This window comes from Callorhinus ursinus, unplaced genomic scaffold (genome assembly GCF_003265705.2).
Source record: "Callorhinus ursinus isolate GAN/ISIS: 27379988/994484 unplaced genomic scaffold, GSC_fseal_2.0 scaffold77, whole genome shotgun sequence".
NCBI lineage: Eukaryota > Metazoa > Chordata > Mammalia > Carnivora > Otariidae > Callorhinus > Callorhinus ursinus.
In genome coordinates this window covers 1,324,949-1,352,833 of record NW_027397139.1, presented here as the reverse complement: position 1 = coordinate 1,352,833, position 27,885 = coordinate 1,324,949, and the positions used below count along the sequence as shown (strand labels likewise).

Genomic DNA, 27,885 nt, shown 5'->3' with positions numbered 1-27,885 from the left:
TCTGACAAAGGCTTTGAGAAGTGGCCCCCATCGACCGCACGTTCCGGCAGGTGCGTGGTCCACCGGCCACACGCCAGCCTTGCACGACACCCGTGCCGGCCCTGCTCAGCCGTCTGCTGACGGGAAGATGGAGAGGGGCACGCTCCCTCGCGGGGACCCACGGGTCTTATCCCGCCGCAGCTGCTGCCTGCTCCAGCTGACCTTGACCCCTACCTGTCCACCTGGGCCACTCTCCCCCCACCACCCTCATGTCACAATGGAAACAGGGAGTCCAGGTCCAGCCTCCCACCGCCCGATGCTTGCTGACCCACAGGCGGCCTGTCTCTCCTCTCCTCCCTGTGCCTGACACCCTGAGCCTGGCTGGAGGTTACCACATGTCTGAGCCCGTACCCACCAGCGCCCCGCCCCCGCCCCGGCCCCGCCCCTGGCCCTGAGCCCCTTCCCACAGACACACCTCCTGGCCTCTCAGGAGCAAGCCCTGTGACCCTGGGGCCTGCCAGCTCCACGGCCCCAAGGAGCTTGTTGCCCTGGTGGCCCACTGAATGTTACCTCGATTTTTCTCCCCCAGAGCAGAGCATGCACCACAGTTTCTGAAGGTGAAATCCTTTCCTTGCTGCTCGCCTGCCTGTCTCTGGGGGCAGGCAGTGCTGGGGGGTGAATGAGGAGTGCGTGTCTTGCGGCTGGTGGGGCGGGGGGGGGGTGTGGAGAAGGGTCTTGGGCACAGGGCTCCTGGCCCCCTGCTCCCGGATGCAGCGGCCGTGCTGGCTCCAGGGGCCTTGGCGGTCCCGGATGCTCCCCTGCGGAAGCAGAGGCCCTGGGCAGCGGCCAGTCCTGTCGGAGCTGGCTCCTTGGGTGCTTTGGGCCCTCTGTTGACCAGGCCAGGAGCCCTTCGGAGCCTGCCGCCTGGGTGGGGGTCCAGGAGGAGCCCCCACACTGCCTCTCCTCCCGTCTGAGGTCCAAGGACACCTGCTTCCACACTGAAAACATTAATGTCGGTTTTTGGGCTTAGTCCCAGTCTTTGGTTCCCATGAACTTACAGCAGTGACCCGCAGTCAAGCCTGGAGGGTAAAGTGCATGGTTTTGCTCTACCCACTCCTGGAACATCACCACGACGACCACACAGGAGTGACCAAGAACAGCAGAGGGAAGGCGGCTGCTGAGCCGTGTCTGCAGACTTGGACAGGAAGGAAAGGGCGGGCGAGCGAGCCCCACCTTTGCAGCACAGAGGAAGCTCAGATCCAAGGCAGACAGGGAGGAGGCTGGCTTGTGCCGGGAACTCTGGAAAGGCCTGGGATTGAGAGACATGGGCGCCTCCTGGGCCAGGGACCGCAGTGGGCTGGAGGCCAAGTGTGAGGTGCTTCAGGGCTCAGGGCCCCCACCCCTCCATCTCCAGCAGAAGATGGGGTGTGAGCGTCTCCAACCAGAGAGAAGAACAGGGCCCACGTAGGAGATGGTGTGGTGAGCCGCCAGACACCTAGCCACCCGGGGGTCACTGAGGGGTGCACCTGCCAGTGAGGAGGAGCCTGCGCAGCTCGGGGAGAGCTGGCTCCAGGTGGACAGACAGGTGGGCTGGGAGTCGGCTTGAGGTGTCTCCCAGGGCCGAGAAGTCGAGCAGAGGACAGGGAGATCATGCCACAGAGGCTTCCTGAGCAGCTGGGGCCTCTGCGAGGTGTTTTGGAAAGAGAGGAGAGAACATTGCCTGGGACCCAAACACTGCATTTCCAGATTAAAAAGTTCAGCACAGAGGATGAAAATGATCCATACAATGTACACGTCACTAGGCAGTTTCACAACTCTTGGGTTAAACAGAAGGTCCCAAAAGCTTCTGAAAGGAACAGCTAGGTCCACATGAAGAACAAGAGATCCTAAAGGCATCGGACATATGCTACAAGCTAACGTGCAAAGGAATAGGCCTTCAAAAATCAGAAGAGAAATAATTTTCAACCCAAAAGGATGTACCTAGCCAAATTCCAAACTAAATGTGCAAGGGGATAAAGATCATTCTAGACACGGGAAGCCTCAGATTTCCCTTCTTTCTGAGGAAGCTACCGGAGGATGTGCTCCAGCCAAACAAGGGTGTCAACCACGAAAGACGTCACATTGAGGGACCCGGATCCCACGCAGGAGCCTCCTAGGCAGTCTCACGGGGGCAGGTCCCTTGGTGTCCTCGAGGAGCGTGGGACGCCCTGCGTCAGAGGCCACCCACAAGCTTGGAGATCACCAGGAAAGCTAAGCATCTAAGACGGGCCAGTTCCCAACTCCAGGAGGAGCGAGTGACCAGTTGTGTCGCTCATGGATGAATGACACCTACAGAGGCAGGAGAAGGGACATCTGAACGTCACCACATTGACCGCAGTGGCAGACGTAGGGAGCACGGGGGGGCCTGGAGGTGGCAGGGTGCCGGGCCACAGCCTTTGTGCTTGTGGCGGGGCAGAGACACGTGGAAGCAAGTACGAGTGGGGGAGGCAGCTCATCTGGCGCGCTGGCCCGGGGGTGCCGCTGTGGCCACACTGCATGACCCGAAGTGCATGGTGGACGCCTCTTCCTGCCACTCCGACAGACTGGCTACACGTTCTTCCAGTGTACGTTTTCACAAGACGGGTATCTTCTTTGCATGCTGACATTCAGCTTGCTTTTCCCACCCTGCAGGGGCGGGAGGGGGGGTGGCCTTCCACCTACGTCTGTCAGTCTGGCTCCGCCCCGTTCTGGGGGTCTCCGCATTAGCAAGGCCTGGTGGGGCTTGGGGTCTGGTACTGCGGCTGGGGCTGCCCAGCGCTCTGAGCCCCGTGGTGCTCTGGGGGCCGGGGAAGGTCTAGGCTCTCTGGGACCGACAGGACCGCCCCTGGTCGGCCCTGCGAGCGGCGGGCAGCATCCGAGGTGGCCTCCCAGTTCCTGGGCCGGGGGAGGGGTGGGGCAGGGGGGCTGCAGGAAACCACGGCCAGGTGAGTTGGCAGTAGGAGGACGCCCTACTGGTGGCTGCTGCCTGGGGCCGGCGCGGGTGTTCGCCCGTGCGCGCCCTGTCCTGTGGCATCCCCAGACCTGGAGAGAAGCCCCTCCTCGGGTGACAGCTGGTGACGCAAGCCGGCTGCGCCCTGCTGCCGTCCTGGGGCTTGCTGCCAGGTGGGGCCGCATTCCCCAAAGTGGCTCCACGACGTGGAGGGCCCCCCTCCCTGGCTCCATGGTGGTAGAATGCGTTCTCCCCCCCCCCTCCCCTGGCTCCCGTGCCCCTTCCTGCCTGCCTCCTTCCTTACCTGCGCGTTCTCCTGCCCCCCCCCACCCCGCACCCCCCCGCAGTGCACGCCATGATGTGTGTGACGCCATGCCTCTGCCCATGACACTCCCTCCCCCGGAATGCTCCCTGCTTTCCGCCTTTGGTCATTGGAGTGGCTCATGTGCGAGCATCACCCGGGGCTTGTCAGCCTGGCCTTGCCCGGGCTCAGGGGAGATGAGCAGTGGCAAGCCAGGGGCCCTCAAGCGAGGCAGCTGAGCAGTGAGAGGGACCGGCAGCAGTTAGCGTTAGGGGACAGTTAGGAGAGGCCCCCCCCGGGAGCCGGCAGGGGCAGGCATGGGGAAGGTGGTGAGGCAGCTCTCAGGTCCCTGCGTCCTGGGACAGCAGGGCTGTCGTGGGCACCCCTGGGTGGGAAATGGGGGGCCTGGCATTGGGAGTCCTCAAGGCCTCCCCGGGTCCCCCACCCAGCCCCAGTTACAAGGCCTTGCTTTGCTTGGTGACTTCTTGGTCCTTGGAGGTGCGGCTGCCACGGGGAGCCCCATGGGGTCTCCGTGTCCAAACTGACCTCACTGGGGCCGCACAAAGAGCCCCTGGAGGGAGGGAAGCCATAGCCAGCGGCTCTCTTGGCATTGCTGACCCTCAGGGAGAAGAAAGGCTAGTGCATTTTGAGGCTTGAGCCTGAGGCCCCACAGGGGTGTCACCCCAACCCTGGAGGGTGCCGGTGACTTGCCCAAAGCAGGCTTCTCCACATCCCAGCCCCTGTCTCCTCCTTGGAAAGTTCCCAGGGCTGGACAGGGCGGCCCGGGCCGCTGATCTACAGTCCCATCCAGCCTGCTTGTATTCTTTCCTTCCTTTTTAACCGATTCTCTCTGGTTTGCCCTGAGAAGCCATGGCTGAGCCTCAGGTGACTTCTCACTTGGGGCGGAAGGCCGAGGGCCACCCCCAGATGATCGCAGCCCTGAGCGAGGCTGGGCCCTGCCCCAGCCACTGGCGAGTAAGGGACACGGAGCACGGGTTCGGGCAGGTGCCCAAGGCCAGGCCCTTAGACAAGGCGTCCGGGGAGTCAGCAGAAGTGCTAGAGAAAAACTCCCTGACGTTTACATTCTAGACAAATTAGTCTGAAAGAAAACAGACACTGGAGAAAGACTGAGGAGGACAGAAAGGCCAGTCTAGAAAGGAAGAAAGAGCAGACCAGGAGGCCGGGGCCGCCGTAAGTCCACCTTGTCCCTGTGCACAGGCATCTCCACCTGCCCCCCCCCCCCCCCCCCCCCCCCCCCCCCCGCCCCCCCCCCCCACCCCCCCCCCCCCCCCCTCCCGGCCATTGGCACCGCTCTGCCCCACGCAGCCCCCCTCCACCTCCCTCTCCCCAAGCCAGCGCCCCCCCACCATCCCACCTCCTGGTCATCAGCACCCGCTCTGCCCCACATGGCCCCCATGCCTGTCCCCCCTCCACCTCCCTGTCCCCGAGCCAGCACCCCCTGTCATCCCACCTCCTGGTCATCAGCACCCGCTTTGCCCCAGTGGCCCCCGGGCCTGTCCCCCCTCCACGTCCCCCTACTCCTGAGCCAGCTGCGCTGGCCCTGGACCCTGTGACTTTGGGGCGCCGTCCGGGGCTCCATTTTGCAGGCTGGGTGGTGGGGCACACAGATGGGACTTCTCCCAGTCATTTGACCTCCTGTCTGATGACCGTGCCTCTCCAGGTCCCACCGGAAAAGGAGCCAGCCTAAGAAGCCCAAGCCAGAAGACCCCAAGTCGCCAGGGGAGGGGGCCACCGGGGCCACCCTCCTGGAGGAGCCTGGCGGCCTGAAGGAGGAGGCCTCGCAGGAGGCGGACGCCGAGGAAGAGGAGGAGGAGCCCCAGCCAGCGCCACCGCAGGGTCGGGAGGCTGAGGCCACAGAAGGTCAGTCAGGCCTGGGGGTCTCCTTCCTGACCCCCAGCTGCCGGGAGGAGCCAGCGGTCACCCTGGCCACAGGGTCCCTGCTCTTAGGAGTCCGATCCAGTTGCTTCGTCCCCCGGCTGACTGGCATTGTGGAGGTGTGGTGGGGAAGGGTCTCAGAAACGCACCGTGACCCCGTACGGGGCTTTGGAGTGCTGGCATAGTGAACTGTGTGAGCTGGAAAGGTGCCCCATGCCGACAGTTTGTGGTGCTGCCGCTTTGTCATTGTCCTCGTTGACACCTTCAGCTGCTCCCCTGTGTGCACACAGCAGGTGCTCCCCAGGGGTGAGGGGGGGCCGGACTGGGCTGGATGGCAGATCATCCTGGCAGCCGCATCTTGCAGAGGTCACCAGAAGGTCCCGCCTGGGTCCTCAGTCTCTGTCTTGGTGGCTGGTTGTTGGGACAAGTGAGCCCAGCACGGCCCTGCCTGCCTTGTGCTTGTACTCCGCTGGGACGCCCCCCGTGGCTGCTGACGGAGGTGATGTGACACCCAGGGGACTCTGCCCCGGGGCGCAGTCTGAGGCCTAGATGAGGTGCTGCTCAGCAGACTGGCCGCGGCACCCCCAGTGTGCCCACGGGCTGGTGGTAAGGCTCCCGTTAGGGAGCAGCTGTGGGTCTGCCTGCAAACAGCGTTTTTAAGAAGATGCCACTTGTAATAAATGAAACCAAAAAGTAAAGTTCCTTGGAATAAACCCAACGGAAAACGAAAGAGCTTTACTGAAAAATTAGAGACTTTTTGTAAAGGAAGAATCGCCTTCGTATAAATGCAGCGACGTGTGTCGGAGAGCTTCCTGCTGGGAAGACACGGTTTCCTCCCAGTGCTCTGCCGGTTCACGCAGCCCCTTCAGGGTTCCCAGCCGGGTTTTGGGGTGCTGACCCCAGTACAGATGGAGGGCAAGGGGTCCAAAGGAGAGGGGTCAGCAGAGGCCAGCCTGCCCGACCAGACAGGAGACTGGCCATTGGCAAGCAGGAAGGACGGGAGCGAGGGCCCTCGGCCGTGCAGGTGGCAGAGATGGGGGCCACCTCTCTTTGTCCTGGCGGGTGGTGGTGACTCTCAGACGTAGCCTTGGATGTCACAGGGCACACACCATTTGTTTCAAGTTCAGAACACACGCCCAGCTGGACGGTGCCCTGTGTAGGGGGTGCTCGGGTCCGCGGAGGCAGCCGTAATGAAGACCCTGGACTGCGGGCTTCCGCAGCAGGAGTTCGCGGCCTCACAGCTCTGGAGGCCGGAAGTCCGAGTTCCGGGATTAGGACTTCACAACGGGAATTTGGGGAGCACAGGAAGAAAGCATGGCTGAAATCAGTGGAGAAAACACAGTGCCGCCCCCCACCCCCACCCCAGCCGCCCCAGGTGGCTCCCTGCTGGTAGGGGTGCGGGGCACGTGGGTGTTCCTGAGCAGTGGGCCTCTAGGCCCTGCACCCCCGTCGTGTGTGCCCTGGGACCTAAGAAATGGGTGTGACCAAACACATATCCCGTCACATGGATCCTGTGGCCAGAGCCAGGGCTGTGTTGGGTAAATCATGATTTCTCTGAGCTGGGCTCTGGGGTCCAGAGCCTGGTGTCTCATCAGGTGTTTGCATCTGAACCTGGAGGCCATGCAGCCACAGGGAGAGTAAGGGAGGAGCGTGCCATGTGGCCCATTTGGGGCTCTGGCCTGAGGAGTCGGGAGACTCCGCAGGCCATCGCCGGCGGGGCCGGGGAGGGCTGGAGCAGTGAGGGACCTGTCCTCTGGGCCTGGGCGGGCGGTGTGGGCTGGGTCAAACGAGGGACATCCTCCCCGATGCCAGGGCACAGGGTCAGGCTGGCTGAGGGACAAGCCGCCCGTGGGGGTTGGTGGTAGGGAATTCGGTTCCAGCTTGACGAGGCTTTTTGCCTGAGTAGGAATGGCTCACTGAGGCCAGGCTGGGAGCGCGTGGGGACTCCTCAGCTGAGCGGGTCGGGTGGTCAGGAGAGATGAGGGTTTCAGTGGGGCCCTCCTGGGGAGCGTCGGAAGGAGACCTCGCAGCCAGTGGCATCTCTGCTCCCTCCTGAGCAGACTGGCCTGAGGCTGGCCGGGGGACAGCCCGGAGAACATGCACCAGCGCCCGCCGACCGCGCTCGCCCAACTGCTTAGTGAAGGAATGATGGCTCTCTTCTGCTAACTTAATTTTACCGGATCTTTACCCAAATCTACTGACTCTTTAAAGACAACCGCCTCCCACCCATGCCCACCACCCACTGCGTGGGCGGTCACCGGTTCTTGGCTGTCCGTGCCCAGTCCCATCCTGGGGGCGCCAGGGGCCTCGTCTCCCCGAGTCTCGGGATTCCCAGCGAGAGCTGGCCCGTCGAGGCCCCTTTCCCAGTGAGCCTCTGGCTCTTCTCCCGTTTTCCTTTTCTGAGGTGGAAGCGGGGGGGCTCCATGTCCCCCGAGAGTAATCCTCTCAAGCTGCAGGCTGCCCGGAAGGGGCCGTGCACAACAGACGCCTCCTTCCGAGCATCTGCAACCCCGCCCTGCCCTCTTCCCCAGTCTCACCCTGGGGGCCCCATCAGCTTCTCGGGGCACATGGACCCCAGGAAGGGCGGGGCGGTGTCTGCTCAGGGCCGGCACACTCCCCCATTCCAGGCACGCTGTCCCTGCTCCACGCCAGAGCCTGGAGGAAGGGGGATCGGGGCTGTGTGGCCTCCTTAGAGAGGAAGCGGTCCCTCTGGGCTGCCGGCTGTGGCGGCCACAGCCCTGTGCCACAGGCAGAAGCATCCCGTGAGCCATCCTCAAGCCGTTGGAGGGAAGCTAACTGAATTCATTGAATAAACGAGTGCTCGCAGTCAGGGGTGATGGCAAATACATGTCCAGGGAACGAGTGGAAGATTTTAAAGTGCTTTCTAGGCTTCTTTTAATACCTGCTTAATGTCCCTAAAAGCTCTAAGTGCTGAGGATCATGTTGTGCGTGAGCAGTAGGCATTTTGTTTTGGGTTTGCACAGCGACGACCGTGAACGCCGTTACTTCCACGCAGCACGCTGGGGGAGGTGGTGGGCAGGCGTGGAGGCGCCTGGGGCTCCGCATGGGACGGGGCGGGGACTGACCTTCCCCAGGAGGAAGCCTCCTCAGGGCTGCAAGGGGCCAGGGCTGGTTGCTGGGGTCCCCCACCCCGCTTTCGCGGCCGGGTTGTCCGGGAAGAGCCCTTGCCCTGGGGCACCTGGACCAGCAGCCTCCTCCCACATCCACCCCTGACCTTGGGGGTCTGGAGCCGAAGGGAGAAGGGCAGCCCCTGTCCGCCCTGGTTTGCTGGGTCAGCAGGGGCCGCCTCCTCCTGGAGGGTCCCAGCCATCTCATGGGAGTTCATCCCCCCACCCCGTGGCTCGGTACAGCCGCGGTCCCTTCCCAAAGTGGGGGCAGCGCCAGGACCCAGGAGCGCTGGTTCTACCACTCTGCTGTCTGTTGTCCCTCCCAGGTCGAGCATGCGGCAAGGGACCCCACCCTGAGGTCCAGACTGGCTCTAGACCCTGGGCCGTCACCTCTCAGGGCCTCAAGGAGCTTGGCCCAGCCCCGGGGCTCGGGGGCAGTGCACAGTGATGGAGCTGCGGGGGTCCGGAGTGGCCTGACCGTGTGTGATGGATGTTTGGGCGGCTACACCCAGCAAGGGGTGGAGGCCGGGCCTGAGTGTATGAGGGGCTGTGCGTTATGCTTGGACGCGTGTCCGGTCACACGGGACACATGTCCCCAGCACGGTCCAGCCAGGCCTCAGCCACAGGCGTGCCCTGCCTCAGGCTCTGCAGGGGAAGAGTGTGGCGTCGGTGGGGGTGGCCTGGGCTCTGGGAACCAGAACCAGGTCTCCCAGGCGGGGGTGGGGGGTCCCTAAAGTGGGCAGCAACTTGGGGCACCACTCTGCTGGTTCCCTAGGCCTGCTTCCATGAGCAGCATCCCCGCAGACACTGAACTCAGGGGCCTGCACCTACCAGGCGCTCTGGTGCGCTCCCATTGGTGAACTTTGGGGCCATAGAGGTGTACTCCCCAACCAGGCAGGCCTTTCACATCTGAGGCTGGGGTGGGGGTGGGGACTTGGCTGTGATTTACCCCACCCCTCAAAAAAAGTGCTGGAGGAGCCTCAGCTTGAGTGTGTGGGGTGGTCCCTGCCATTCTCGGGGGAGGGAGAGGCTCACGTGCTGGAGAGACCCCCGGCTGGGACCCTCAGCCCTGTCTGTGTGACTGTCGCCTGCGCCATTTCAAGATTTCCTCAGGCCCAGGCAGGTGAGGGGCTCGACAGGGTCCCAAGGGTGAGACCCGTACCCTGGGCCTGTGGTGGTTCCCACGGCGAGGACAGAGCCCCGAGCACCCAGGTGTCCTTCCCTGCCGTTGGCTTGTCCCCTAAAACGGTCCTCTGGGTGTGTCCTCCCGTGGTTTCCCAGAGTCTAGGACCTGGGAAGAGGCCGGGCATGTTGCTTTTTGACAGCAGAGCCTCTTGCTCCAGAGTAAACAAGTAAGTAGGTCCCACTGTCCTTAGGCAGGGGAGAGCTCAGCTTGATTTCCATTCAAGAGAGGTCAGCCCTATCAGGGCGGAAGGAGTATCAAGTTTCCTTAGAGAACAAAGCTGTTTATTGGAAAGTGCCTTTTACACAAATAGGACAGCCTCATTGCCCTTTCTGTAAATTAGTAGAACCTCCGACCCGCCTTGCCACTCGCCTGTGGGGCCTGATGTCCTGGGGCCCTGCACCATCCCTGCCCCCATTTCACCCTCCAGGCCCGACTCTCCCCTCCACGTCCCCCCTCTGCCACCATGTCTCCACCCCCCATGTGACGGCTCCCCCACATCTCTCCCTGCTCTGTCTCTCCCCCAGCACCCCCACACCTCTCCCTCCGACATCTCTTCCCGACCTCCACGTCCCCTGCCACACACACACGTGCACACACCTCTCCCACCTCCACAGGCTACCTTCCATTGCAGGGGGCCATCCAAGCCCAGCATTTATAGGGAAGAAATGGTTTCGTCTCAGCCAGATTACTATTTTTAAGGTGCAGGCAGGAGGGGGTCCTAGGGAGCAGTCAGGGTCCCTCTAAGCGGAGCGGCGTGGGCCCCTGTGATGTTCAGGACCTGGGGTGTGAGCCAGGCTGGGGCAGGCACCCCCTCCTACTTAGGACCGGTGGAGCCTCTTGAGAAACACAGGGTGTGTGGTGGCCGAAGACAGGAGGACAGTACAGCCTGGGCTGTCCCAGCAGACAGGGCAGGGCTGCAGCCTGCAGATGGGAAGCAGTGGGGAGAGGTGGAGAGGGCCAGGGGCCTGGCCCGGAGCCTCGGCAGGCTGACCAACTCATCCTGGGTTCACCAGGAAGCCCTTGGCCCTGGGCAGACCAGATGGTCACCGCCATCACTCCTTCTGTGATTTCTTGCCCCTGGGAAACTGGGACGTACAGACGAGGGCCTGAGCTAGTGTGCCCATTCTCCAGTGCGGCAGACTGGGCCCGAGGGTTCCAGGGCTCACTGTGCTGTGGGCTGTGTGCCCCAGCAGGCCACCAGGCTGGTTGTCCCTGAGGGCAGGGGTCCCTGAGGCCGTGCATGCCTTGCCCTGAGCACGGCGGGCCTCACGAAGGCCACCACCTCTGGGGTTCCTGTGGTTGCTGTGACCGTGACCACAGACTCACATTTATGCTCTGACTCTGGGAGGTCAGCAGCCTCACGTGGGTCTCCCAGCTCTGGGCAGGGCTGACCCCGACCGGAGGCTCTGGGGGGAGACTGCGTTCCCGCCTTTCCCAGTTTCTGGGGGCAGCGCATCCTTGGCTCGCGGCCCCTCCTCCATTGTCAAAGCCAGCAGTGCCGCAGTAAACCTCCCTCTGACCGCAGCTGGGAGAGATCCTGGGCTTTAAGGATCCCAGTTAGTACACTGCGCCCATCGGGTCCTCTGTCGTGCCGAGATCCCTAACCCCGTCTGCACGGTTCTCTGCTGCCATGTCAGGCTCCGCATTCACAGGTCTGGAGCTAGGACCTGGGCATCTTCGGGGACTGAGATTGTGCTAAACATACCGCCATTCACTTTTAACTGATGTCCCGGCCCCCAGTTAAGATGCCAATGCAGACATGCCTCGCCTCCCTCCCTCCCTGCCCCGTCACCTGTCAGGAGTCCCCCGGCATCGGCCCTCCGCGGTGGTCCTCCAGGCCTGTCTGGTTCTTGTGTTCTGCTCAAGCGACCACTTCTCATGGTTTGCTGGTTGAGGTTTCACTTTTTAAAAACGGTACAGGCTGCACACGTGAACTGTGGTAACTTACAGAACCCGGGTACCATCTTCCATCTGCCCCCCTCCCCAGGAAGGACACTTGGAGCGGGCCCCTGCCCCCAGTCAGGAGCCCAGAACCACAAAGCAGCTCCTCCCAGCTGCTTTCTCACTCCTAATTCCAGAAGACCCTTGGAGCACCGGGCAGAACCAGGAGGACGGGGACCAGGGACCACCCCAAGGCTCAGGCATGACTGGTTTCTGGCCACCAGCAGTTTGAACTTGCTGGAAGCATGTGTTTTGTGGAGGGCAGGTCACTTTCTGCCTCGGCAGGGGGGCTCGCAGGAGAGTGTGTGGCTGCTGGGCTCAGCTCTGACCTGTCTTTCCTCTTTGCCCGCAGAGGACGGGAGGGGCAAGTTGCGGCCAGCCAAGGCCAAGAGTGACCGGAAGAAGAAGGGCTGCGGCCCTCCGCACCCCCACCACCCCCTCTTGCCCCAGCTGCCACCGCCCCCACCCACCCAGTTCCCTGCCGAGGAGGCGCCCAGGCTGCCGCCCCCGCTGGAGCCCCCGGTACTGGCCCCGGGCCCCGTGCCAGCTGAAGGGAACCCCCCACCACCACCTCTCAACGTCGTGCCCCCCGAGGCGCCTGGCGAGGAGCCAGAGGTGAAGCCGCGCCCCATCATCCCCATGCTGTATGTGGTGCCGCGGCCCGGCACGGGGTGTGACAAGGGCCGCGTGTCCTGCCAGCAGGCCTTTGAGCACTTTGCCCAGAGGGGCCCCACCTGGAAGGAACAGGCGGCCCCCATGGAGCTGACGGGTCCTGAGGAGGAGAGTGGAGCCAGCGAGGTACAGGTAGGGGAGCTGCCGGTGGAGGGCCCTGGGGCCTGGGGGTCCCACTGCCCCGTGCTCCCGCCCCGGCCCTGCTCATCTGAAATAGCCCCCGTGGCTCATCACAGGAAAACCCCAGTCGCTCCCGGCCATCCCCTTCCAGGGGCCCTCGCACCCACGACCAGGGACACAGGCCATCCGCTTTGCCCCGAGGGACCAGGCACTGCTGTGCCTCCGAAGACATGCCCCCCGCACACGCTCCCTGTTCCGCTTTCAGGCGCCACCCACGTTCTCCAAACTGAAGATGGAGATCAAGAAGAGCCGGCGTCACCCCCTGGGCAAGCCGCCCACCCGCTCCCCGCTGACCGTGGTCAAGCAGGAGGCCTCGAGTGACGAGGGTGAGGCCCCCAGACCCCCTCCCCCACGCGGAGTGTCAGCCCCAAGGGCCCCTGCTCAGGCTGCAGTGGTCCCCTCAGCCAGGCCCTGGCCACCCCGCAGAGCCACCCCAAGGCGTGGCCCCCACCCTCATTCGCTCCACTTCCCACCTTGGGGTGCTTGCTTTGCCAAAGCTGGTCCCGGGGCCTAAAACGTACACCGTGGCCTGTGAGGGGCAGGCTGCAGGTCACGGGGGCTCAAACCACAGCCTAAGACCACGGGTGCCATTCACCTTTGTGTGCCTCAGTTTCCCTATCTGGAAAATGGGGGCTGCCACTCCTGTGAGGCGTCCTGCTGGGAAGATGCATGGAGCCAGTGCCTAGAAGGCGCGCCGTGTGGTGCCGAGCCCATGGCAGGTGCCGGGAATGCCGAGGCTGGGTTATTGCCCAGGGGGCTGTTTGTGCCTGTGGTACCTGCCACGCACCAGCTCGCGTGCTCTGCGAGAACCTCTTCTGTCCCTGCCGGGAGCCCCCTCTCCCAGGCCTGGGCTGACTGCCTCCACGTCCCGCTCCCATGGCCCCTGTGCGTCCACATCCCTAGCTGGCCCCCAGGCAGGTGAGGACTGTGCCTCCTCCTCTCACGGGCTCGGGATCTGCTGGGATGCCGGGTGCAGAGTGGGCTTCCAGAACGTTTACAGAGCGGGCCAGCGAGTGAGTGAGCCGAAGGGCATGCCTGTGCCCCATGTGCCGGCCGCACCCCCGCATTGGGGTTTGAGAAGTGACTCAGAGCTAGAGGCTCGCAGGGCTGGGCAGGCCTGAGGACTACCCCGCGGACGTGTCCTGGCTCTGCGACCCTGGTGCCCGTATGCGGGAGCAGCGCCGCAGCTGCTACCCGGGCCTCGTGACCTGACCTGCGGCCCGGCCACCCGCTTGGCAGGGCTCTTCCTGGTGGCCCTTGGTGGCCGTGGGGAGGGTGGAACAAACGCGATGTGGAGCTGGGGCCAGGATGCCGCTGAGAGCCGGAGGCGCGGGCTCTTGCAGAAATCCTGCTAAGCCAGCATCAGCCTTTTGCATAAGATGCCCGTGGAGTTTGCAAAGCATCCGGATAGCTCCTTTCGTTCCAAATTGGGTTTGAGGGCTAGGGCGAGGAGGGGTTCTGGAGGCGCCTTCGATCGCAAGGCCAGAGCCCCCAAGAGCAGGGGGAGCTCACTGGAGGGCCAGATGCAGCCAGAGCCCTGCAGGCAGCTAAAGGCGTCATTTCCAGAAGGGGCCCCTGAGGCCTCCCCCACCCCCACTCCGCAGGCCCCTTGGGTGAAGCCGCGGTTGTTTGCTGTGAGACCACCGAGGGCCCAGAGCCCAGCACGTGTCCTGGGATCTTTGGTGACAGAAGGCAGGCCCACAGCGCTTGTCACCTGCAGGGGGCCTGAGCCTGCGTGGGGCCTCCTCAGGCAGAGCAGTCTTGGCCCTTGAGTCAGGCCCAGCCCCGGGGGTCTGCGCTGACCTCCTCCTCCCTCTCGGGAGTCCCAGGCCCCATGCCCAGGACTCCAGGCTCCTGTCTGCTTTCTCTTCCCACCGTGCCTTGCGGGCCCAGCGGCTGTGAGGGTGGGGGCCTCAGGAACGAGAACCCCGCTTCTCGGGGTAGCCTCCTGCAAGGCACTGAAGCTCAGCCCCGTGTCCTCAGGAAACACAGCAATGGGACCTTAGGGGGCTGGGGTGTGGCTGGCTGGTACGTAAGGCCAGCAGAGGCCAGCCGCAGCAGGTGACAGGCGAGGTGGGGGCACGTCTGTTTGTGGCCTCCGTCTTGGCCGTGACACTAAGTCCCCGAGGGTGTTGGAGTGACACTGCTCCACTCCCAGCCGTCCTCCTCTCTGGGCTCTGTTGAGCTCGGGGACCTGTCCCCACCGGTGCTCGCAGCAGTAACGGGCCCGCAGGGGTGGGGTGGGCAGGAAGGAAGGTTCCTCTGGGCCTCCAGCCATGCCGAGGTTTCTCTCCGTCCCCTCCCGCCCTCCTGTTTTCCTCTAGAAGCCTTCCCTTTCTCCGGGGAGGAGGACGTGAGTGACCCCGAGGCCTTGAGGTCTTTGCTCTCCCTGCAGTGGAAGAACAAGGCTGCCAGTTTCCAGGCCGAGAGGAAGTTCAATGCGGCGGCTGCCCTGACCGAGCCCTACTGCGCCATCTGCCCCCTATTCTCCCCTGACGGCCAGGGGAGCGCCGGGCGGGCGGGGGGGGGGGGGGGGGGCAGCGTCGGTCTGCGCTGGGGCACCTGTTCGACCCCCCCTTGACGGAGCCCCGGGGAGGGTGGTGGAGACCAAGAGGCCGTTTGCTGGAGGAGCCACCGTGGGGTCAGTGCTGAGCTTGGCCCGACGGGAGGCCTGGGGGGCGCCGGATAGCCGCAGGGGCAACAGCTGTGGGGGAAGCCCTGGGCATTTGGGGGCACATGAAGCCGAAGGCTCCCTTGGAAGGGCTGTAGGGAGAAGCAGAGAGAGCTTGGTATCTGAGTTTTACCGCAGACGGACTTATTCTGGGCCTGAAAACAGGGCCATCTAGTGTCAGGGAGGGGCCTGAGGCAGCCAGGAGGAGCGTGGGGCTGGGCCATGATGGGTCGAGCCAAGGGGTGGACTGGGTCCAGGGCAAGCGCCCTGCCTCGCCCAGTGGGACGGACCCCGTGAGGAGCCCCCAGGTGGCCTCTGCCGAGCCAGGCACTTGTTCCGAGCTGGGTCCCGCTCTGTCCCCCGTTTCCCAGGTTCGGGACCTGGCCTCTCCCTGGCCTCTGACTCGCGCTGTCAGCCACCAGGTCCTGCCTGCTTAGCCCTGCCGCCCCTCAGCCCACCCTGACCTGCCTTCTAGCTCTTTTCTCCCTCATCTGCCCTGGCAGGAGCCCTTCCTGTTGGTTCCTCACTGAGGCCCCGGGCGCGTGTTCGGAGGCCACGCCGGTCATGTGCTCCCTGGCTGGGAACTCCACCAGGCTCACCATGGGCCCCGGACTCCCAGTTTGCCCCCGAAGCCTTCCTCTGCCGTGGTATCTGCCCCCGACCAGGCACTCAGTGACAGAGTGCTCCCTGCTGACCCCCAGGGTCCCAACCACCCACCTACCCAGCCCCCTGCCCTACCAGACAGATTTCTGTTCATTCTTTGAGTCTGCTGAGCTGCCTCCTCTTCCATGAAGCCTTCCTGGACCTGCTGTCCCCGGGCACACCGCCCCCCAGGCTCTCCCCCGCAGCTCTGCTCTTGTCCTGCTGTCTGTGTTTATCAGCCCCTGGACTGTGAGTCCCTGGAGGACAGGGCTCAGTCTCCAGGCTCCTAGCCTAGTGCCCACTTAGCTGAGCCGCCCCAAGGTCTGTGCCCCGAGCCGAGGGCAGCATGCTCGTGTCAAGGGCACTGCTGCTTCCCCTGCCTGGCGTGCCATCTCCATGCAGATGTTTGCAGGCAAAAGGGACAAAGCACACGGCTTCTCCAGGCGTCGCCCTTTTTAGTGCTGCTGGGAGTCAGGGTGCTGGGGCCGCCAGCCTGAGATGCAAATCTCCTTGAGTCCAGTGGCTAAGTTTCAGTGTGCCCACAGCGCCAGTGGGCTTCTGCTGTCAGAGCCCTCGGAGTCAGGGACCAGGCCTCACTTGTCCCGTGAGGGTGGCCAACGTTGCGTGTGGACATTCTGCCTGTTTGGGAACCAGCTGGTCCCTTAACCCGAGGTGGCGGACAGGGTGCCTTCCCTCCTGGGTCAGGGGAGTGCAGAGTTCTCCTGCCACGCCTCTGTGGGTGTCCTGAGACAGGCCTGGAGGGTGTGGGACCTGGGTGCCATGGGCAGGACGATTTCATCATGATCTGTTCACGTGAGGGGATCTGGGGGGCTCAGCGAGGACTGGGGTATGGCCTTTATGGGACATATGTCCGAGGTAGGGAAAACCCTGGGTAGGTTCACAGATAAAACAGTGTCCGGTCGTGGTCAGGATCACAAGAACACACAGAGCAGGGGTGAAGGGCTGGGGGCCCCTGGTCCTGTGGGCGGGCTGGGCTCTAGAGCACACATGAGTAGACATCTGGACGTTCCTGGCAGTGGGAACGGCACAGGCAAAGGCCCCGGGGTGCGATGGTGCCTGGCTCCTGGGGTGTTGGAGGCGGAGTGAGGAGACTGGTGTGGTTGGAGCTGAGCGATCGCGGGGCATGAGGGCAGCAGGACGTGTCCGTGCCAGTGTGACCCTAAGTGGGAGGGTTTTCAGTGGGGGCGGGACAGGGTCTGACTGTGTTTGAGGAGGATCTCTTGAGGGCTCTTGGGTCAGGGTTGAGGGCTGGGAGGGGGGGATGGGGCAACTGCAGGGGAGAGTGAGGAGCAGGCCCAGGGGGTATTTGGGGCGGTAGAGGGCAGAGTCAAGGGCGGCCATGGTGCCTGGCCTGCTTTGGCCACGTCAGGTGTCCCGCCCGCCCCATGTGGGACTCCCCACTGAAGGCAGCCCCCTCCTCCTGCAGTCCCTACAGACCGAGAAGGAGGCCCCCCAGGCCTCCCTCGGGGAGGGTCCCTCGGCTGCTCCTCCTTCCAAAAGTGGCCAGAAGACACGGCCGCTGATCCCCGAGATGTGCTTCACCTCCAGCGGTGAGAACACGGAGCCCCTCCCCGCCAATTCCTACATCGGGGATGACGGGACCAGCCTGCTGATTGCCTGTGCCAAGTGCTGCCTGCAGGTGCACGCCAGTGAGTACTGGGTCCGCGCCCGCAGCCGGGGGCGGGCAGCTGTAGGCCCTGTGGCCCCGCCCCTGGTGGTGGCCCCCTTGCTTCACCCTCCCTGGGTGGCCACCCTTGGGCCGGTGGAGCCAGCCGGCCCCTTCCCTCTGGGCTGCTGTTTGGGGGCTGTCACAGGACCTGGTGTCACGGGGTGGCCTTCCCCCTGGCCGATTCTGACAGTGCCACTGAGGCATGTTGTCCCCTCTGAGCAGCAGCAGGAAGAAACAAGGTGCCCATCGCCTCATTTGAATGCGCTGGGACACTTTTAAACTGCGCCCTTTGGGACAGGAGTCAGAGGGTAAAGCTGAGATTCTAGAGTGGTCCAGGGGATCTGATCTATCTCTGCCACGGGCGACCACCCTCTCCCAAAGGCTGAGGGCCCGACTTAGCCCGAGACAAGAAAATGGCTGTCTGCCCCTTTCTCAGGCCTGAGGGGCAGCAGGTGCGAGCTTGAGCCTCCAGGACGGGAAGGAAGCTTTCTGGAGCTGTTTAGCCCCGTGGGCTGCCCGGCAGAGGAAGGCAGCCGTAGATCTCTATCCAGCCCCTGTAGAGGCCTGCCCAGAGCTCATCTTGTCCCCTGGCTAGGAGCCTGTTTGCTCTGCCTTGCTGGGCCCAGGTGTGAGACGTGCTCCTGGGCGGGCAGGCCCCTGCGGGACAGCAGTGCAGGCCCCGGCCGAGCCCACCCTCTGGCGGGGCCTTGTCGGGCTGCACAGGCGGAAAAGGGGGGTGGGGGGTGGGCAGAGGCTCAGCATTGTTCCCTTGAGACCAGGCACTAGAGAGAGGTGGAGCCCCCTTTTCCTCCAGGAGTCAGGCCCCCCACTAGGCCTGGAGCTTGGCTAAGTGCCCCCCAGGGCTCAGAGCAGGGGACCGGGCTCCGGCTCTCGCACGCTTTGCTGTCCCTCAGGGCCTCTGTGGGGACACAGCAGACCACCTCTCTGCCACCCTGCTGTCTCCCTGTGTTCCCCCTGGGGCCCTTTGGCGCTGGCCACTGCCCACTCCAGCCAGCAGAGCCCCTGTTGGCCGGGTGACAGTACCCCAGCCGGCCGAGGGTACTGCTGGATGATGACTCCAGGGCATGGGTTCTTGACCTTCTGCCCACCTCCTCCACGCCCTGCCCCCATTTCTAAACCAGGACCAAGGTCCTAAGCAAACCTCCATCACCCAGAGCTTCCAATTGCTGGTTTCCTAAGTAGTGATTCTGCCTGAACACAGGGCCCAGCTGGCTCAGCTCTGCCATCTGAACTGCAGCATCCACAAGGCCCTCGTCTAGTCGCGCACAGCTGCAGGGTCGCTTTCCTGGCTTGCCAGCCTCCCTGGCCTGCAGAGCCTCCTCGACTAGACTGGAGACAGCAAGGGCTGCCCGGGCTGAGCAGCCCCAGCAGGGGGCCCTGCTCTCCTTCCCCCTACTTGTGTTCCAAACGAGCTGTTTCCAGACCGTTCCCGCTGGGGCGCGCAGTGGCCTGGATTCAGGGGGAGAGAGTGGGGAGAGCAATTGCCCTAAATGCTGCTGCCGAATTCCAGGAGGCCCCATCGGCTCTGCATGCGGCCTGGCAACAGATGCCGCCTCGTCTCAGCTGCCCCCCTCCCGTCTTGCAGGTTGCTACGGCATCCGCCCTGAGCTGGTCAATGAGGGCTGGACGTGTTCCCGGTGCACGGCCCACGCCTGGACTGCGGTAACTCACCCCCGCAGCTGGGTGGTGCTCTGAAAGCCTTTGAGGCCGGGGGGGGGGGAAGCTGGGCCTGGGACCCCGGGTGACCTGGGCTGGCTGCCTCGCCTCCCCTCCCTGGTCTCGGTTCTTCAACCTCGGCAGCGAGGGGGTGGGGCCTGATGCACCCCCCGCCCCCCAGCCCCGGCCAGTCCCTTCTGTGGCCGCTGATTTGAAATGTAAGCACTGCGGGCGGAGGCCGGAGCAGGTCCTAGGGCAGAAACCCCCTCACCTTGTGGTTGTCTGGTTCCCGCAGGAGTGCTGTCTCTGCAACCTCCGGGGAGGAGCCCTGCAGATGACGACCGACCGGAGGTGGGTGGCGGGGGCTCCTCCTGGGTGTGTGGCCTCGGGCCTCGAGGCATGTGGGGGGACCAGGAGGAGCCGCTGGCCCAGAACGTCCCTTAAGGTCCTGTAAGCCCCAACCGGCTGGCAGCGCTTGCCGGGGGGTGGGGGGGTGGCGGAGGCAGCAGCTATGAGATGACCCCAGGGCCCAGGGGTGGGGTGCACCCGTGAGTCCTGACCCCAGCCTGCCCCCCGCCCCCCGACCAGGTGGATCCATGTGATCTGTGCCATCGCCGTCCCCGAAGTGCGCTTCCTGAACGTGATGGAGCGCCACCCCGTGGACATCAGCGCCATCCCCGAGCAGCGGTGGAAGCTGGTAGGTGCCCCGGCGTCGTGCCCCCGGGGGGGTGCAGGGCGGCTGCCCGGGAGCCGGATGCCACTGATTTCAGTTTGGCCAAACCAGTTTCTTTTCGGAGGTACAGCATGTCCCTGGCTTCCGGGGTCTCTGTGCAAAGACAGAGTGCAGCGTGCAGCTCGTGCTCTCCCGCGTGGGGGAGGCTGCCCTCGCTCTGCCCCGGGCTTGTCTAATTACCGTGAGCCCCGCACTCTGACAAGCCTTCCGGCGCACCGGGCAGCGTTGCTGACTGCGGCACCCCGTCATGCGGCCGGCAGAGCACGCGGCTGGCTCATGGTGCGTGACTGAGTGTTACACGCCCTGAACCACCCGCCCCCCCCCCCCCCGCCCCTACAGCCACCCTCCTGCTCTCTGCATCCCGGAGTTTGACTCTTGAGTGGGGTCACGCGGGACGTGTCCTTCTGGGCCCGTCCCTCTCGCTGTGCGTAACATCGTCCGGGCCCGGCTGTGTGGTTGCCGATGGCAGGATTTGCTTCTTTCTGTGGCCGAGTAGTAGTCCGTCCGCGTGTGGACACACCACACGTCTATCCGTTCCTCCGCTGGTGGACACGTGGCTGTTTCTGTGTCTTGGCCGCTGTAGACAACGCTGCCATGAACACGGGATGGCACATACCTCTCTGAGGTGCTGTTTTCGTTTCCTTGGGTCAACACCCTATCGTGGAATTCCTGGATCGCATTCCATATTTTTTAACTTTTCTTTTCTTTTCTTTTTTTTTTTTTTTTTTAAGTAATCTGTATACCCCACTCAGGGCTTGCACGCACAACCCTGGGACCAAGAGTTGCATGTTCTACCAACTGAGCCAGCCAGGCGCCCCTGGTGGTGGTTTTTCTAACTTTCTGAGGCACCTCCGTCCTGTTTGCAGAATGGCTGCACCAGCTTGCATTCCCATCAGCAGTGCAGGAGGATTCCCCTATCTCCGCATCCTCGCCAGCATTTGCTGTTTTTGGTGTGGTTGATTTTAGCCGTTCTGACAGGTGTGAGGCGGTACCTCGTTGTGGTTCTGGCTTGTGTTTCCCTGACGATGAGGGACGGTGAGCATCTTTCCATGTGCCTCTTGGCCCCCTATCTGTATGCCTTCTTTAGAAAAATACCTGTTTAGGTCTTTTGCTAATTTTTAAATTGGGGTTGCTGCTGCTGAGTTGTAGGAATTCCGTAGCTGGCCCCTCTGGATGCACATGGCACTTCCCTCTGCAAGGCCTTGGGTGGAGTGTGGCCTCGAGGGGCTCCCACCTCCTCCGCTCACCAGTGATGGTCACCCTGGGGGAGCCTCGGGGGCAGCAGGCCAAGTGGGCAGAGTGTGACTGTGAGCAAGCCGCTGACCGGCCACGTGACTTTGGACAGCTCCCTTGGCCTCCGTGTATCTCGGCCTTCCCTTCTGTCCGGTGGGCCGCTCGTGGCCTCCTGCGTGGCCAGTGGTAACTGGGCCCGGCCGTCCGGCGCCGGCTGGGCCGTCTGAGCACCCGCTCCTGCTCTCAGGCCCCTCCTCCCCGTGACCTCACCACCGCTTTGCCGCGGAAACAAAGGGGGGCTCTGCCAGGCTGTCTCGTGGCACCCGACAGCATCTGGCTGCTTTTCCCAGCTTGTTTATTCCCCGGCGGCCGGGGCATCCCAAGGGTGCTGTTCCTCCAGGCTGCGGGCGGGCCGGAGGCAGAGAGGGCTTCGGCCAGTGGGCCTTTCGGGGAGTCCTGTGGGGACGCGGTGCTCAGAGCCCACAGGTGTGGGGCCCCCTGGCAGGGCTGAGTGGCCAGCCGGAGGAAGCCTGTGTGGGAGGGGTGGGAGGGGCGGGGGGCCTTGGCCAGGGGGTGTGGGGCGGCCGGCGCCAGCCCTGCCCGGTGCGGACAGGTGATTAGGAAGAGGCTGGTGGCCTGCAGGTGACTCCTCCAGGAACGCGGGCGTAAAAGGCTTCATTATTCAGGTGGAGTGACGGCGCGGTGCGTGGTGCCTGTGATAGATCCTCCCTCCCAGACGCTTTATGGATCATCTGACATTTCCAGCTTGCAGCCTCTTCATTACCAGCACTTGTAACGATGAATTAAAAATCCTTCTACACGAGGCTCACTTGTACTGCCTAATGGAGCCTCGCAAGGAAGCCAGCAGTTAACTCCTGCTTGCCCAGCCGCCCGCCCACCTTCCAGAGCCACATGCTGGCCACAGGCTCAGGGATGGTCACTCCTGGTCATCTGTCCGTCTGTCCCCATGACTACCTGGCCTCTGGCCCTGGGCGCTGCAGGTGTCCTGGCTAGCAGGGGCGGCCCGTCCATACCGTGGCCGAGCCCAGATTACCTATCAGGTTAGCCAGGTTGGCGCCCATGCTCACCCCTTGTCACCGGGCTGGGATGATCCCCAGAAGAACTTCAAGGTCTGGTGGGGACTCCCGAGTGGGAAAGATCAGTTTGTGGGGATAGTAGAGGGGAGGCTGGTTGGGGGCAGGCACTTTGAATCAGTTCTGCCCCCTTGTTGGCCCAGCTTCAAGGTGGAGGGGCCATCAGTCAGTACGAGGAGGGAGGGCAGGCATTTGCCCAAGCAGGTTGGCGGGTGGGCGTGAGGGGCAGGCTGAGGATATGGGACCTGGTGTGTGTGTGGGTGTGTGTGTGGGTGGGTGGGTGTGTGTGTGGGGGTGTGTGTGTGGGTGTGGTGGGGGGAGGGTGTCTGCAGGTGGGGGCAGCCTCCCCAGCCAGCGTCACACCCACCCGTGGCCCCTGGCTCCCCCAGACCGCTGCTCTCCACCAATGTCTGCCACCCCCCCTGCCCCCCCGCCTTCTGCAGCCTCCAAGGGAGACCCAGATACCCAGCACCAGGGGCTCCTGACAGATGGCATGGAGGGGGCCTGGCCCGCATTCTAACTGATGGGGAAGCTCAGAATGAGGGGTCGCCACGCACGGGCTGAAATGTTTTGTGCTGCCAGGCGTAGCCATCGGGTTCCCCTGGCTCTCCACCGTGGGGTCGGTCCGGCTCCGGCCCAGCTGCAGCGGGTGCAGCAGGACTGTTCGGCGCCCCACTGGCTTGGTGGCCGGACTTCCGCTCCCTGCGCTGGGGCTGCTCCCTGCCTCCCTGCGCCTTCCCGTCCGCGCGTACTGGAGGGTTAACGCCGCTCCCGCCTGTGGTGTCCACGCCTGTCCCCGCAGGCTGGCGGGGATTAGGTATTGACAGATTAATAATGAGATCTCATTGCCATCGATCGGCGTTGGGCGCGTTCCTGTGGCGCCCTTTGCTGCGCTGCTTATCTGGCTTTTGAACGTGGTTTACAGGGCCGTAAAGGTCCGCTTAGTAAATGCTCAGAGTGACGGCACGTGGGGGGGTAGGGCTGTTCCACAGCGCGGGCGGGGGCGGTGGGGAGCAGCCTCGTGGAGGAGGCAACCCCACAGTGCCTTATATTCAAAATGAAGGTAGAATTCCTAATTTTAGTAGTTTTTAGTACATTCCCAGAGTTGGGCAACCATCACCGTGATCTAGTTCCAGAACATTTCATCTCCCCCAAAAGAAGCCCCTCCATCAGCTGTCACATCCCCTCCCCTTCCAGACCCTGGTACCCACGAGCCGCCTTCCTGTCCGTGGACGTGTCACCCACATGACTCACACCCCGTGTGGCCTTCTGTGTCTGGTTCCTTCCCTGAGCGTCGTGGGCTCGGGGCCTGTCCCCGGGTCAGCGCATGTGGGCACCTCGCTCCTGCTCACAGCTTGGGGATGTTCCCGTGGCTGGCTCTTCAGTGACTGTCCCAGGCAGCCCTGCAGAGAGGGTGTGTGGAGAAGAATCCAGAAGTGCTCCTGGGGGAAGCCGCTGGCTGGGTTTGGGGGACGCTCCACCAAGGTCGGGACCCCCGGCCACACGGAGCTCTGCGGGCTTTGCCCCCGGTCCCTTCCCCCGATGCCAGCCGCGGGGGCCACTGCCTTGGAGCCCCAGGTCTCGAGGGCCTTTCCGGGGAGACCTCCCAGCCCTGTTTCGTCTGTGTCCCCCCAGAAGTGCGTGTACTGCCGGAAACGGATGAAGAAGGTGTCGGGAGCCTGCATCCAGTGCTCCTGTGAGCACTGCTCCACGTCCTTCCACGTGACTTGCGCCCACGCCGCCGGGGTCCTCATGGAGCCGGACGACTGGCCCTACGTTGTGTCCATCACCTGCTTCAAGCACAAGTCAGGGGGCCACACCGTGAGTGCCCCGCCCGCCCCCGCCCACCCTGCCGCCACCGCCTGTGCGCTGACGCAGCCCCGTGCCCGCCGCCCGCAGGTCCAGTTCCTGAGGGCCGTGTCCTTGGGCCAGATGGTCATCACCAAGAACCGCAACGGCCTCTACTACCGGTGCCGGGTCATCGGCACCAGCACGCAGACCTTCTACGAAGTGAACTTCGACGACGGGTCCTACAGCGACAACCTGTACCCGGAGAGCATTACAGTGAGCGGCGCGGGGCGGGCACGGGGAGGTGGCCCCGGGGGATTGCCCAAGGCCACCTGCAGGGGAGGCACCGCCCTGTTCTGCAGACACAGAGCAGAGGGCAGTCAGTTCTAGACGATTCTGCAGCCGGGTGTCCCCCCTGCCCCGGCCCCGTGCCCACACGCTCACCTTGAGAGTTCAGGCCCAGCATGCTCCCTGCCTCCTCGCTGCCAGCACCCAGCACGTAGCACGGATGAGCATGCCAGGCGTGGCGTGGGGAGGCGCTGGTGCCCCACCGAGGCCAGGGGCGCCAGGGGCCTCACCTCCTGCCGCCTTCTTCCCCTGCAGAGTAGGGACTGTGTCCGGCTCGGACCCCCGCCCGAGGGGGAGTTTGTGGAGCTGCGGTGGGCGGATGGCAGCCTGTACAAGGCCAGGTTCATTTCCTCTGTGACGAGCCATGTCTACCAGGTGAGTGGGCGCCTGCCCTTCGGGCGGAGGGGCCGGGGGGCCCTGGACAGCTCCTGTCTGCCCCACGTAAACGGTCAGGGCTTGTTACACGTTTAAGCTGGAAGGGGCCTCAGTTGTCCGCTGTTTTTCTCATAGAGGTGTCTTCCCAGTTGGGTGTGGGAAACAATACACGTAACGTAAAATTTACTGTGCAAAGCATTTTTGGGTGTACGGGTCAGTGCCCTGATATTTTATTTAACCTGGATGGTTGTGAGTTTCTTTCCATGACTGTGGAAGAGAAATGACTTAGTAGGCTGAAATCTCGGAGGGAAATCACCCACATTCCAGCCGCCAAAGTCAACGGCTGCTCATCCTCAGCTGTTCCGCTTTCTCTCGTGTTTGCCGGCACCCATATCTCTCCGTATTGTACCTCTACACCCCTTTTCCTCTTGCTGCCCTTCCTTGAGTGGGGACGCCCCACAGCGGTGCCCCTCGGCGGGAGGCGGTGGAGACCACCCCTGAGAACTGCATCCCTTTGCAGGTGGAGTTTGAGGACGGGTCCCAGCTGATGGTGAAGCGTGGGGACATCTTCACCCTGGACGAGGAACTCCCCAAGAGGGTCCGGTCGCGGCTGGTAAGTGTGTGGCAGAGCCAGGTGGGGGCGGCTGCCCCCCAGAAGCCCTTTGTGGTCCTCAGGGAAGTGGCCCGTCCGAAAGGCCTCGGCCTCCCCTTCGTCCTGCTTCCCGGGAGGGAACCTGGTCAGTGGCGGGAAGGACGGGTTGCAGGGCCGGTGACAGCCCCGCCAGGAGGAGGCAGACCCGCGGGAGCCCGGCCCCCCGGCCATTGTGCTCCGCGGCGGCTGCCTGAACACAAAATCCGAACTCCGACGTTGGCGGCGCCAACAGAAACGCTTTGGCAAAGCTCGACCCTTTTCAAAGGGAACAGTGAGTCCCAGGGTTGAGGGACGGTGACTGGCCTTTTTCCCCAGCCCTTCTGCGGTTGTCTTTCTTTCGTGTCTGATCCAAAGGCAAGGTTTTGAGGTGCAGGCAGCTGTGGCGGCCGGTGAACGAGCTCAAAGTGAGAGCCGGTGCGAGTCGCACCGCTGACCTCAGGCTGGAGGTTCCCGCGGGGAAGGACGGGGCTCGCCAGACGCAGCCAGGCTGCAGTGCTCCCCCTAGCCCCCGTCGGGCGGGACAGACGGGGCTCGGGCCGCCCGCTGTCCCGGGGGCGGTGGCCCCTGTCCCCGGGCCCTGCCTGCTGGGAGGCTCACACGCAGGACTCGGGGTTCGTGCAGAGGCAGGAGCGCTGAGCAGCCACCCCTGGCGACCGGTGTCACTCTCAGAAGGTCACTGGATGAGGGACAGTGGCACAGGGCCCTTGGCCCCCAGCGGGGTGGGCGTGTGCCCCCACTGGGTGCCCGGGTGGAACCCCCCCGGTCAGTCTGTCGGGGCTGCTTACGGTATGGACGGCGTTTCTCGCGGTTCTGGAGGCTGCACCTCTGAGGTCAAGGTGTGGGCAGAGTTGATGGCGGGCGACCGCGGCTTCCGGTTCACGGACGCCTCCTTCTGGTGTCCCCTCGTGGCTGGAGGGAGAGGGAGAGCTCCGTGGGGTCCTTGTGATTAAAGGGCACTGACCCCATTCCCAAGGGCCCCCCCACCTCTGATGCCAGCACCTCGGGGGTAGGGCTTGGACAAATGAATCTGAGGGGACGCAGCCCTTGGGTCGGCAGCCGCCCGCTGCCACGCTAACCTGTGTGCTGTCGTCTCCTGCAGTCGCTCAGCACGGGGGCACCTCAGGAGAACACCTTCTCGGGGGAGGAGGTGAAGGCCGCCAAGCGCCCGCGGGTGGGCACCCCGCGCGCCCCCGAGGACTCAGGGCGGAACCCGGACTACCTAGCGTTCATGGAGAGCCTCCTGCAGGCGCAGTGCCGGCCCGGGGCCCCCTTCTAGGACAGCCGGCCGCCCGGCGACCCCTCGGCCCAGCAAGGCAGGCGGCGGCGGGCCCTGGCGTTTGCTTGCTGTGAATCCTGACCCCGCCTCCTCCGGCCCCGAGAGGCTACCTCCCCGCGCGGCCGCCCCGCTCTGCGGCGACAGGAGCGAGCAGGACACCGGCCCGCGGCCCGGACTCAGGGAGCAGGGCCATGCGGGCCCCGGGGGGGGGGGGGGCCGGCCGGGGACTCGCGCCACCCCCACGACTCAGATTCGTAAACCATGTCAGCTCTTCTTCTCGAAAAGGTGCTACTGCATTGCCTGCTTCCTGAGCAGCCTTTGAGATTGTGACTCCTGTACATACATCACCTTTGTGAGGCTCTTTCTATAAATACCTATTGTTTAAAAAAAACACACACGAGAAAAAAAGGAAAACAGAGACCAGGAAAAAAAAAAAAAGAAATCCCCAAAGTTGTTTTCTAGATTTGTGGCTTTAACAATGAAACAAAACAAAACAAAAATGTTCTTTTTCTCAGAACCGAGATATGCCGAGGGAGATAAAAGCATCTCGTTTTTTGTTTGTTTGTTTGTCGTTTTAAAACCTCGCTGGTCTCGGCGAGCGGCAGGGAGGTGCCCGGGAGGCCGGGCAGGGTGACCAGGACATGTGTCGTCGGCCTGTTCCTCCTCCCCCCAGACTTGGCGAAGGCCTGGGCGGCTGGTACCGTCTCCTTGGCCAGCGCCAGCCCCGTGGCTCTCTGCGCCGACAGGAGGAGGTCAGCCGCGCCCTTTGGGGGTCCAGGAGCCCCGCTCTGGTCCACGCACGCCTTCACAAAATAAACAGTCTCTCTTCTGGTTTGCTCCATCTTTTGCTTCTATCCCCTCATGAGAACCACTGCACGGCTGCGGCCTCCAGTGTCTGCAAAAGGGCTTGGTGCCCACGGAGTGTCCCCAGCGCCGCCCGGGCCTCCCATGGCCCTCCCGGCGGGTGCATGGCTGGCTGCCTGTGGCCGTCTGGGGAGGGGCGACGCGGGGCCACGCAGGCCTCCCGGGTGGCCCGTGTCCAGCCGTGTCCCTGTGTGGGCGAGGCCTGTGTCCCCGGGCTCTGGCCACCCAGGTGCGCCACGTGCGCAGGGGCACCCACCTTGGACCTCTGTGTCCCATTTGGGAAGCATGGATTTGTGTGTCTGGGGGACAGCAAGAGAGAACCAGACCCGCCTCCTGAGAGCTGGGGGTCAGATTTGTGAGAGCGTGCCTGCGAGGGGCTTGGGACCCCCGCCCCCCGCTGTCCTGCCCTGGGCCCGACAGCATAATTTTGCTTGTGTAAAAAAAAATTAAAAATTAAAAAAAAGAGTGTTCTGATGGCTATCAGGCCAGAAAGAACGATTATAAGGAGAACGGAAAGAATGTAAATGAGCCGAGAACCTTTCATTTGCTTGGTGGGGGGCGGGGGGGCAGGTGCCCTGGAGCAGGGCGGGG

The 27,885-nt window shown here is 63.7% G+C and overlaps 1 protein-coding gene across 1 annotated transcript in view; it reads left to right on the top strand.

The window, feature by feature from the left end:
* Positions 1 to 26,872, top strand: part of KDM4B (lysine demethylase 4B) — a 132,845-nt gene extending 105,973 nt beyond the window's left edge. Inside the window, exons 11-24 of the mRNA XM_073887231.1 lie at positions 4,338 to 4,439; positions 4,930 to 5,129; positions 11,752 to 12,203; positions 12,457 to 12,577; positions 14,576 to 14,760; positions 17,012 to 17,234; positions 18,861 to 18,937; positions 19,227 to 19,282; positions 19,520 to 19,628; positions 23,627 to 23,812; positions 23,891 to 24,055; positions 24,383 to 24,502; positions 25,023 to 25,115; positions 26,254 to 26,872. Coding sequence (XP_073743332.1) covers positions 4,338 to 4,439; positions 4,930 to 5,129; positions 11,752 to 12,203; positions 12,457 to 12,577; positions 14,576 to 14,760; positions 17,012 to 17,234; positions 18,861 to 18,937; positions 19,227 to 19,282; positions 19,520 to 19,628; positions 23,627 to 23,812; positions 23,891 to 24,055; positions 24,383 to 24,502; positions 25,023 to 25,115; positions 26,254 to 26,430 — 2,266 coding nt within the window. The 3' untranslated portion in view covers positions 26,431 to 26,872. The remainder of the gene's footprint in view (positions 1 to 4,337; positions 4,440 to 4,929; positions 5,130 to 11,751; positions 12,204 to 12,456; positions 12,578 to 14,575; positions 14,761 to 17,011; positions 17,235 to 18,860; positions 18,938 to 19,226; positions 19,283 to 19,519; positions 19,629 to 23,626; positions 23,813 to 23,890; positions 24,056 to 24,382; positions 24,503 to 25,022; positions 25,116 to 26,253) is intronic.
* Positions 26,873 to 27,885: the final 1,013 nt, after the last annotated feature.